At 30.9% G+C, this 12,277-nt stretch overlaps 1 protein-coding gene across 4 annotated transcripts in view; it reads left to right on the top strand.

Moving 5' to 3' along the window:
* The window catches only part of cib (thymosin beta cib), a 77,760-nt gene extending 66,128 nt beyond the window's left edge, over nt 1-11,632 (top strand). For 2 of the 4 annotated variants that reach the window (XM_085942071.1, XM_085942068.1), the window contains 2 exons: nt 3,985-4,098; nt 10,822-11,632. In XM_085942071.1, coding sequence (XP_085798197.1) covers nt 3,985-4,098; nt 10,822-10,961 — 254 coding nt within the window. In that variant the 3' untranslated portion in view covers nt 10,962-11,632. The remainder of the gene's footprint in view (nt 1-3,984; nt 4,099-10,821) is intronic. The other 2 variants (XM_085942072.1, XM_085942069.1) reach the window with 1 other exon arrangement.
* The last annotated feature ends 645 nt before the right edge of the window (nt 11,633-12,277 follow it).

Here is a 12,277-nt window from a genome sequence, read left to right as displayed (position 1 = left end):
TGCATCGTCGTGAAGAAATCTTCAAATTTTACAATGCCCTTAATTCAGACAAATTCGACCAACTTAAAGATTATGCAAGAAAAATGTTCGTTATTTTTGGATCAACCTATATATGTGAATAAACATTTTCGATCATGAACCTCAATAAAAATTCTTTACGATCAAATATCTTCGATGCCCATTTACAAGCAGTTTTGAGAATATCAACTACAAAATGAACACCTGAATTTAAAAAAATGTTAAACAGTTTCATTCTTCTCATTATTTTTTTTGTAATGTTTATTTTTCGTGATAATAAATAGTGTATATCAAAAATGGTATTTTACTTGCGGCCCGCCGCTCATTTTGAATTCTTGAATTTGGCCCTCCATCCAAAAAGTTTGCCCCCCCCTGTTCTAGTTTGAAAATAAAGTACAATAGAGAAAAGAAACTTTCGCTAAAACACCAAGTTACACCTGATATACGCAAAAACGTAATTTCCCACTAATATTGAATTGTGGTCTTCAGATTGGCCCTTTTTAATCAAAATGAATCTTAAATGAAAAGAGAATTTTCTGATAAATGCAAATTGCTAAACAAATTTAATCTGCGTGTGAAAGGAAAGCATGCATGTTTAAAATCACTACTTTTCAGGAAAGCCAAAAGACCACTTTGTATAACCGGTCTAAAATAATATGCATTATGATTAATTTGGCTTATGTAATTATTTTTGCATATTTTTGCAAATATTGATAATTTATTATCGTTTATGATTATAATTTTATTCAATGTTACAGTTATACAGTATAACCTCTATTTTACGTTTTTTAAGGGACTGAAAAAAAAAACCTTATTGGAGGGAAAATGTTTTAGAGTTTATGTTTCTAAAAAAATCATGTAGGTACGAGGGTGGGTCAATAAGTCCTTAGAAAAGCCGACAGGTGGCGCGACTAGTACTGTAAGCGGTTTGTTTTCATGCAGCGGCACTACCGATTCAGTATGCTGCGAAGTTTCAATCAGATTGGTCGGGTTGTTGTGTGTTTCTCGTACATTTAAAAAAAAAATTTGCTTGTGGAAAATGGAAAAATGGAAAATAGAGAAAATTGAGTTTAGAGCTGTTATTAAACTTTTTAATATAAAAGGGTTAACAGCAAAGGAAATAAAAAATGAGTTGGATTTAGTTCACGGCATATCTGCTCCTTCACTTGCTACTATTTATAACTGGTTAAATGAATTTAAACGTGGTCGTACATCAACAAAGGATGAACCACGCTCAGGACGTCCTGTAGAGGTGACTACACCAGAAATGATCAATAAAATCCACGATATGGTGTTAAGTGACCGAAGATTAAAGTTGAGTGAGATAATTGAGGTTACAGGGATCTCAAAAGGTAGCGTCATTTCTATTTTACATGACAAATTGGGCATGAAAAATATTTCTGCAAGATGGGTGCCGCGTTTGCTCACAGTCGACAATAAACGCAATAGGGTGGTGGCCTCTAAAGCCCTGTTGTCGCTCATGCAACGCAATCCGGATGAATTTTTTCGTCGCTTTGTGACTGTAGATGAAACATGGATACACCACTATACTCCCGAGACGAAAGAACAGTCAAAGCAGTGGATTGCGAAGGCAAACCATGTCCAAAGAAGGCGAAAACCGTAAAATCAGCTGGTAAGGTTATGGCTACTGTATTTTGGGATGCACGTGAAATTATTTTCGTTGACTATTTGGAAAAAGGAAAAACAGTAACAGGGGATTATTATGCATCTTTATTGGACCAGCTAAAAAACAAAATTGAAGAAAAACGGCCTCATTTAAACAGGAAAAAAATCCTCTTTCATCAGGACAATGCCCGTGTTCACACATGTTTACGATCAATGGCTGAAATTGAAGAATTGAAGTTCGAATTGGTCGACCACCCACCGTATTCGCCAGATTTAGCCCCCAGTGACTTTTTCCTTTTCCCAAACTTAAAAAAATGGCTAAGTGGACAACGTTTTTTTTCAAATGAAGAAGTCATCGATCGGACAAAAATGCTTATTTTGAGGACCTTCCGAAAACTTATTTTTCTGACGGTTTAAAAAAATTGAGAAACGTCTAACCAAGTGTATTGAGCTCCAAGGAGATTATGTTGAGAAATAAAAAAAAAATACAAAAATAAAAACTGTTTTAATGCTTTTTTCTAAGGAATTATTGACCCACCCTCGTATATTAGTTTGTTGCATTTTTGTTTTTTTGTTATGTAATTCTCTTTCAAGACTATATAAACATTTAAAAGTGTCATCTTGGATATCAGCAAAGTTTGTAAAGTAGGTTTTTAAACCCTCGATGAACCTCATTGCTTCTACTTTTGTTGGAATATCAACCTCTTCTTCATCAGACAGTTCTTCAGCAGACAAGTCTGCTGGTGTTAAATGACTGTCGACAATGTCATCAACTTCCACCAAGTTTGATGTCATAACATTGGAGTCAAGGTTTACATAATCCTCCAGGGGTTGGTCTGAAATCCTTTCCCAGCCTTCTATAACATCACACTGGATATTTTCTTATGTGTTTGAAAGAATGAGGACGTAAAAATGAATAATAATCGAACCGTAAGCAATATGAAATAAACTTGTAACTTGTAAGACTGATGACAGAATAATGACAGACAGAGTGTATACAAAACACAAACACGATGCCAAAAGAAAAGATGGCGACCAATGGACCAATCACCTTGTTATGCGCCAAACTCGGGCCAATCACAATGTCGCTCGCCGACCAATCACCGTGCACCATTCTAAAGACACGGAGTTTTCCCTCTCAACACCTTACGCCGTTCGAATGTCACGACCCAATCATTGTCAAGCGCGTGTAACTCGCATATTTTGAATATTTCCGACGTAAATCGCGGGAAAGAAAAACGTAAATGCGGGTATTAAATGTACTGAAATACATCGGGACTGAAAAAATTACACGCAATTGCCGGGAAAACGTGAATTCCGGGCACGTAAAAACGAGGTTATACTGTATTAACAACACTGCTTATCTATGAAAAACAGTTTCTGTGTAAGAATGTAAACTCATTTTTTTTATTATTTTCAATCTAACAGCAGTGGATTTAACAGGACAGTTCTAATAACTGAAATAATACAAGCAATGTATACCGCTATACAATTCATCGCAGAACTATACAAATAATTATTTCAAACTGAATATTATTTATTGTACAGATACTGTTGACATTAAAAACTCAATTAAGTAGACTGATAAAAATCTATACGTACGTGTAATAAAGTAAATGATAGCTTAGATATGGATAAACATTTCCTTCTACAAGACAGGTTTGTCTACATAGTATGGTGGTTTCGTTACCAAGGTTTTTTTTAGCTTCGTTGTCTAGTAGATAAATGAAATCATAAATGTTGATCTTGTCCTCTGGGAATATTCTTTGATGAGCAAAGAATGGTAAGGATATAAGCATTCAACCGATGACTTTGTGTCTTACAAGGGGTAATTTATTATATTCCTTTTTGAAACTAAAAAAGCTATATATTTGAAGAATATTGTAATATTAGATCATAAATTTCCAAAAGAAGATGTTCCACTATTTACTGTCAAATTTTATTAAGTACTTACACTCCAGGGATATTACCAGTAATTGATTGAAATATGAACAACGTTATTACGCTTCAAGATACAGCCTTTTGCAGTAAAAGTGTGTTGTAACGGATGACTACCATTAGTTAGTACCATTGGGACTCTGAAGAAACGATTAATATGTCTACATTGTTGTAGGTAATTACACTCCGTCTGGATTGATGAAATTGAATGACGTCTTTTATACTTATTTCTTTTCCTTTGATGTCATGAATGTGTTGCCAACTATTTCATTCTATTACCCAAAGCATAGACAATAATTTTGTTACTAACTCTTTATTTATTATTGTCACTAAAAATGTTTGGTCAAAGCTTGCTGCATGTTTTTTTTTATTGAATTTGCATGTAATTTTTTTTGCCTGAAGTTGTTGCCGCTGAAAAAAATCACCAAAACCTTTTGACGGGTGTGGAGCACTTTGATAAATCTACCATGAAGGAAACTACGACTGTTGAGAAAAATTCCTTGCCACCCGTAGAAGGTTTGTAAATGATGCACTTGTCACAATTGTATAATAAATCTCACGATGGACTGCTTTAAACATCTTAATAAATACTACATGGTGATATGTCATTGTTCTCAAAAATTTTGATCAAAAATTAGATTGTCGACTACACGTTAAGTATTATCAATTATCTACGTCTCTATAAAGTTTAAAAATCAATCCGGAAAACACATAATTTATGTCTACATTTAAATATTGGGAAGGGTTGTCATATTTAAAATTTCTTACTTTTATTTAAAACGAAAATTATTCAACAGCTTTTATAGTCTCCTGAAATAAAGTTATTTTGGATTTACGAGGTTCACACGATTGACTGACAAACCATAACTTTATGTTTTAAATAACTTATATAAAAAGACAATTTCGTGTTATTTTATAAAGAAATATTTGTTAATGGTTTAACAGAGTACATATTATGAGAGGCCATGATGAGTCAAATTTCAAACAAATCGAGAATTTCAAAAACTGCAAGCTTACAGTCCCACAAATTTATCTGAAGAATGGACCAATACGGAACTACTACAACACCATATTGAATACGTCATTCCGCTGTCAGATTCTGTCCAGTTGAGTCTTGATTGAGTAGTTTCCGACTGTGGCTCCCCATCAATTCTTCAGATAAATTCGTGGCACTGTACTAGACTCAGTCTAGACTAGTCTCAGTCTAGACTAGTCTCAGGTCTCGATTTAGTTCTTTTAGTCTCGTCTTTCTTCAATATACAAGCAAGCTTCGAAATAAATTCATCGCTACTTATATAAATATGAGAAAATTTGATATTTTAGGTCACTACCACAACACCATGAGGTTTTTTTATTAAATAAATTAATATTCTGTACAAAGAACAATGCTTTTGCAAAACGCACAGCTTACTACGCTTTTATATTTTTATAAAGCTAATATTTTTATAATTTCAATAATTTCTTTACACGGCTGCGCATGTAGACACATTGATAATTTTTATCGAAACAAAATTCTTAATTGCACACATTTTTCTTTAGGAGGAAAACGAAACATGATAATTATATATCAGTATGATACGATTTGACATTTAAATTTGACCGCTTTGCTGATCTTAATAGAATATATGCTTCATAACTTTGCACTCCGGCTCTAGGATGAAAATGATGTAAATATTCTAAAAATATTTTTTTTACATATACTATATATTTATTTATTTATTACTACATATATTTATATAAGTGAATATCATTTGATCTAATTTTATGCGAGGCAGTGTATCAGTGTAGTAAAAAGTGCAAAGTTATAAAATGTATACGGGCATTTTCGCCAAAGTTTGTACATTGCGTTTTTGGCATGTCCCATGACTTTGATTGATTTTTTCATAGTTATTATATTATAAAATGTTGGAAAGTTATGTACTTTTAACATGCAAATTTATTAATTTACTCTATTCAATCAGTTAAATACAACTATCTGACCTGTATATATTTTTAATTGATTATTTAGATCGAAAGGTAGTGCGTTTTTACCATGTCCCACCCATAAATTCAAATAAACAAAGTCTGATTTCGTCATTAATTTTGAGTGTGTAAAATTAAATTCGTAGTGTTTTCAACAGCTTACATTATATATTTTTGGAAAATATATAGTTTTTTCGTAAATTTGTACCAATATTGAAAAAAAATCACGTTTAAAGTGTGTCCCAGGATATTTGAAAAAGTGGAACTCCACATTCCGTTACCACGATTTTAGCATGAAGGCGAAAAATTTTCACTATAAATATGTTTTTTTTTAATGTAGCAACATTTTTGTATAACACTGATCGCCATGTACACTTTAAATTGTTGGTGTGTGTCGGTATCGCTATCGGAACAGGTTGCTTTCTGGGTTGGTCATTTAAGAAGTTCCACTACTGTTACCACGATTTATAAGGTAAGAAAACACATATTTCTATTTCACATACTACACATATGGAGCTTATCTTTCATACTACAGATATAATAAAACATATCGCAGGTTTAACAATAAAACTAAGCTAAATTTTGGCTTCAAACACTTCTGAAACAGAATCCGTTACTTCCACTCCGAAACTATATTGGTGGTAACGTATATGTGGAATGTAAAAGTAACGAAATGGCATGCATAAAGTTGGGTTTACAGTGTGTGTTTAGTTCTTCATAGATTATAAAAAAAATTATTTTGTCTGTTCGTATGAAAAACAAAAATATTTTCATTAAAAAATATAAAAAATAACCTGACTATAATATAATAATATAATAAAGATTAAAAAAGTATGTGATATGTCTGAATACGCAAAAATAGCGCACATAAAAGTATGGAGATAAAAAAAAACAACAGAAGGAAAAGAAAAAACACCAGACTGAAATAATTGCGAGACAGGCACTGGCTCTGTCATACTCTTTCTGTTATACGCCACCAAAATTTTAAAACTTCTCCATACATTTTAGGCATAGAAATTTATAAAAATGTATGAAAAAGTATTTTTTTGTCACGTTTAACAGAAATGTGTACTCGATTAGATTTAATACCTAGAACTGTAGGTATTCACGAAATGTCAGAAAAGTACGTCTTGATTACAATCAACCTGTATAGCTACATTTTATGTTGATGAATACAATTAAATTTCAAGACAACATAAAGTCGAACTTGGTTATTACGAGGAAGATGGGACCGACTGAATTTGCTTGTTATAAGCGTTACTCGTTATATCAGAGAATAGGTATTTTTAAATGAGCATGTCACATTACACAAAAAGCCGAAAATAAAAAATTTGGAAACCATCGTAAAAATCCCCGAAACGAGCATGGCATTCATAAACTACAAAAGAAGTTGTTTATTGTAATTAACGCTGGTAGGTACCTACGGACTTCACAAACCTTGGATTTTTCAACCATATGCGTGGATACTTTTTTATTATTGTCGGTGAAACACCAATAAGGTAGGTACTTAGACACTTTACTAGTGTCATAAACGTAATCCGACCCCGGCGGCATCCTGTCCAATCGGATTTTATTGCTTAGGGTCGAAATGTTTTAAAACGGTCGACACATTAACAGTATTTTAGCTCGGTATATCCGATAAGTTGCTCGTTATAACAGTGAAAGAATTAAATGTATGGCGAAAATCATAAACCAATTGTCAACAAATGTTTCGTTATTACATCCGAGATCTCGCTATGTCAGAGATCGTAATAACCGAGTTTGACTATAATTATTTTCGTAAAAGTTATATACTCCGTGCCGCGCTAGGAACTCGCGTCTGAATCCCTTGCTGATTTTTTTTTTCATATATTGTTAATTTGCTTAAAAATATTTTTTATCTGAGTTACAAATAATATAAATGCCAAATAAAGTTATGGTAATGTATAGTGTGTCAAAATTATTACCTACCTTATTTTACAAGTATTGTGAAATTTATTATAAAATATGTCTATTTTAGTGATTAAGTTTGATTTGTTTTGTTATTTTGACGCACGTTGAATATTTATCTGTCTATCAAAAAATTCAAATAAATTTCATAAAACAAAAATTTGTTTTTATGGTAACATGTAACTTAAGCTTTACAAATTACACTCCGTTACCATTTCGTTCCATTCCGAAAATGTCCCCAAAAAAGTTGAACGTTAACTATTTTTCATTTGATTATTAAATAACGAAACTTATTTATTTTTCCAATAAAATTTAGTAAAAGTGATTATTGTCTTTAAAAAAATAGCAGAACGAACATTGATTGGTTTTTTCAAATACTAAAGGAAAAATGCTCTGCCATTATAGACATAGGGTAACGGAGGGGAACGAAATGTGCCCAAGAATTAAAATTCAATAATATTTTTTGACTATTTGTAGTTTTATTTTGAAGTGTATGGTTTTTTTAATCTAATAGAGCTCTTTTAAGTGATAAAAAGTGTTTCATTCATGTTTTAAAAGCTAAGTTTCGTAGTCACGGAACGGAAACTTATTATGCCCAATTTCATAATAAAAATGATATAAATATTGTATTAATCAATATTTTGCTGAAAAATTGCTATCACCAATTCAGCAATAGAACAAGGAATCTGCTAGCTATATAAAAATGGTTAATTTGAGTGAAAAAATAATATTACCCAAATTTCAAACATGTACAAACTTTGGCGAAAATGCCCATACTCTACCCACTAACTATGAACCATTCATTTTTCATGAGGAAGATTGTACACTATGTCATGTGTTATATTATGCGTTTATAGTGAAGTGACATTCAAAAATAATAATGACAATAATAGCCTAATTCAATTGGTAAAAATTATGTTACCAAGATTTATTAATTCACGTTTCTTTGAGGGAGTTTTGAATTATGCGATGATTTTGGCAATCATTTTCTCTGTCTGTTGCTGCTTTGAATAGAGAACGCGGCTTCACTCTCATATATATTTAAGAAATGATAACATTAAAGTTAATTTTATCTGGTAAAACTGTGAAACGTCGTTTTATCTTTCATAAGGCCGTTTAATTATCTATTGATTGTGATGAAGGAAAATTCCATTACATTATTATTAATCATTATTGTACATTAGCCAAAACAAAACAAGTTAAGAAGACATGGTTTCTTGGAAACATAGAAATCATGAGTATTTTTAATCACACCCAGTTGTTGAAATTCAATAAGTAATGTTGATTATTTCATTTTTCGTTTTTGCGATTCGTTGTAACATTAATTAAATGAGTAAAAGTGAGATATAATTTAAAAAATGAGTATTCCTATTCATCCATGAAACAAAATACAAACATGTAACTAACTGCTTTGTATGAAAAGTTATAAGAATTTTATTCCTGACATTTGATTACATCCCATAGATATGGTACAGTGAAACCCTGATTTCACATTTACGAAGGACTGACAAAAACGTAAATAAAGGGAAAGTGTAAATTGTCAGTATTGAATGTTTTAAAAAAATCATCGAAATTGGTTTGGGGCATATTATGCCAATGTGTTCTACCACCTTTTCTAGAATGTTCCTATTCACTTGAACTGACAATGTTTTTTTAAACACAAAATAACAAACTTCTGTCTTGGGAATTGCAGAGATGATGTGTATAAAAAAACATGCGTGTGTATGTCCAGAATTCATTCCAATAATGTCGTCATGCATTGAATTGAATGTGTTCAAATAAATTGAATTAGTATTTTCAATATGTAATTTTAATTGAATTTTGAATATTTCTGACGTAAATTGCGTGAAATAAAAATGTTAAACCAGGAATTAAATATACTAACCTGAAATGGGACTTCAGAAACTACACGCACATAACGGGAAAATGTGAATTCCGGGCAAATAAAACGGGATTCAACTGAACATAAAATGTAGTTATTATAATTGTTTTAGTTTAAGATGTCCTTCAAATGCCAAAAACATTAATAAACATAATAATATATAAATTGGGAAAATTCATTTACAGAAGGTTTCAAAAAGTTATTTAGAATTTACAATCGCATTTTAAATTTAGAAGTGAATTTACTCAATTCATCCGTTTGTTTACTTGTATTCATTCAACTCTCATTGATTATGCATGAAAAAAATATGATATAAAGTCTTTGATGAATTTCATTTGCTGGGTTTTATTAAACTTTTTCTTATAGTAATAATAATAGTAGATTTACATGTGTTTTCAATTATTATTTTGACAGGTTTCAACTGATGACAAATGCTTGTTTCATAGGTATAATTGAAAAATTAAAATAAAACATGTGCTGGTAGTGTCAACTTCCAAAAAGTTGTCATTATTAATTTGTCTTCCTTCAGGGATTAACGCAAACAGCATTAATTTTAATAAAACTGGATATTTGCTTTTACATATTATGAGGTGTTTATTTCCAGAAACTGATAAGTCCGTAAATATTTAACGTGTAATTTCACACTATACAGTAAACTCTCGATTATCCATGCACGATATGCTGTATACAGCAATATAATATTTCTTAGAAAAATCCGAACTGATATTAGAAAATCATTAAAAGATTCCTGCAAACAAACCAAAATCACAGGTCTTCTTAAAAAAATAATGAGTATTAAAAATATTTTAAAATAATTATTGTCTGCTTTAGAAATGTATAATATGTGGTATTTTAAAATGGAACAACCATAGTCCGGATTATCCGTGTTTTTCATTTATCCGTACCGCCTCTCCCCACCATTAGCCCGGATAATCGGGAGTCTACTGTATATGTAATGATTAAGGGTTGGTTGTATAATAAAAATGGACGTGTGGTTCTAATTTGAAAATGCAATACTGTGGATTAACGTTCAAACCACAGATGTTCAAGAAAACTTCACATATAACGATAAAGCCTGTATGTATGAAAGTCAAGACAAAAAAGTTACTCTGGGAATACTTTACTATTTGTTCATACAAACTCTTAAGCAACATGTAAAACTGGCATTTACGCCAAACTGGAACTTGCTTGTAATTTCTATAGGGACGCCATAAAAGCCTATCTGGAAGTAAATACAACGTCTTTTGTTATAAGTGTTATAACCAACCATTTACGTTAGAAATACATAAAGTCATTAACGACGAATAGTAATTTAATTTATAATTTCATTTTATTTGAAAGTGGACACTTGATACTGAAAGAAATATGGCTTCATTATATGTGAAATTTGAAACAGTTGGTAGACGAGTGAAATTTGATGTGTTTGTCAGTTCTTTTAGTGAATTTTATTGTTTGTCTCATTCCAGCAATTGAACAGGAGAAGGGAAAAATGAATTTCATCAACGGAATAGAAAACTTCGATCCCTCCAAGTTGAAACACACGGAGACTTGCGAAAAGAACCCTCTGCCAACCAAGGACATCATCGACCAAGAGAAAACTGCGTAAAAAAAAACATGCAATTGACTTGAAAGTCATTTTAATTTTAAAATACCTATAATAATTATAATTTGCGTATATTGAATATTATCGGTGTGAAATATTGACTTTTGTTTCACTATCGTAATAATGCGATTTTTTTTTTTACTTAAAATGTGCTTTAGAAATAAGTTGGTACTATAAAAATATGAATACCATATTATTTTAAACTATTACATAATAATTATTGTATTTTACTATTAATCAATAAGCCGGCATCAGTCATAAGACGTTTTAGAAAAGTCAGATGATAATAATATATTATATGAGAAAATAAGAATTGCAATAGTGCCGTGAATTGATTGATAAAGACAAAATAATTCATAAACCTTGCATGACGTTTTCAGAAATATTTTAAAATAAATATTATGCAATCATCCCACATACATTTTGATACTATCCTAATATTATTTATTTTAAAAGAATTTTCATGTATTTTTTTAATAATGATTGTATACGTATAAAAATAAAAAAAAAAGTATTTCTTGATAAATTGCTCAGTGTCGTGTCGTAGAGTTTGCCATGACACAGTAAGATTTAAGATTTAATTTGAACAAAAGCAAAATTTATTACTGAGTTTTATACTTTTAGGTTTAAAAATGTAGATTGGTGCTTTTTGAATAAATTTGTATAAAATTCAACATGTTTTTTTATTATTATGTATTACATCTTACCTACCGACTAAGCAGGTATTAGACTATCAAAGACCTTTGACAAACATCTTTCATGAAAGATAATAACATGACATTACATGAAAGATTATGCTATTGTAAAGAGTGTTTAATCGGTGTCCATTGTTGTGACAGTTTATAGCAAAATGGAGGATGGCAACAAATTAACCGATGAAATTATTGATCGTAAACTATGAAAAATATGAAATGCTTTATAATAATCGCCACCCAGACTACAAAAATATAAATAAAAGACGTGAACATATAAATATTCGTTGTCCATTTTTTAAACATGGATTTTATAATTTATATTGTAGACAGTGTAATATGCCCACTCATGTTTTATAAAATGCTGCAAATCGTTTAGTAAAACATCTTTGATATTCTAATACCGGCCAAACACATACCGGAACGTGCTGCCTGAACCATAAAAACATGTTCGAGACAGTGTTGTCGACTGTTATCGACATACATAAGTCAGTCAAGGTTAGTTAGCAATTTCTGAAATAAGTTGGGTTATAAAATACATCTGTTTTGTATGAGACATTAAAAAAAATGTTTATGATTCGATTACATTTGCTAATATTTTAACACATCAACCAAAACAGAGGGGAG

The sequence above is a fragment of the Rhyacophila brunnea genome, unplaced genomic scaffold (assembly GCF_057557595.1).
Source record: "Rhyacophila brunnea isolate RB1 unplaced genomic scaffold, BYU_Rbru_1.0 scaffold_14, whole genome shotgun sequence".
In the NCBI taxonomy this organism is placed as follows: Eukaryota; Metazoa; Arthropoda; class Insecta; order Trichoptera; family Rhyacophilidae; genus Rhyacophila; species Rhyacophila brunnea.
This window is presented reverse-complemented; position numbering and strand designations above follow the sequence as displayed.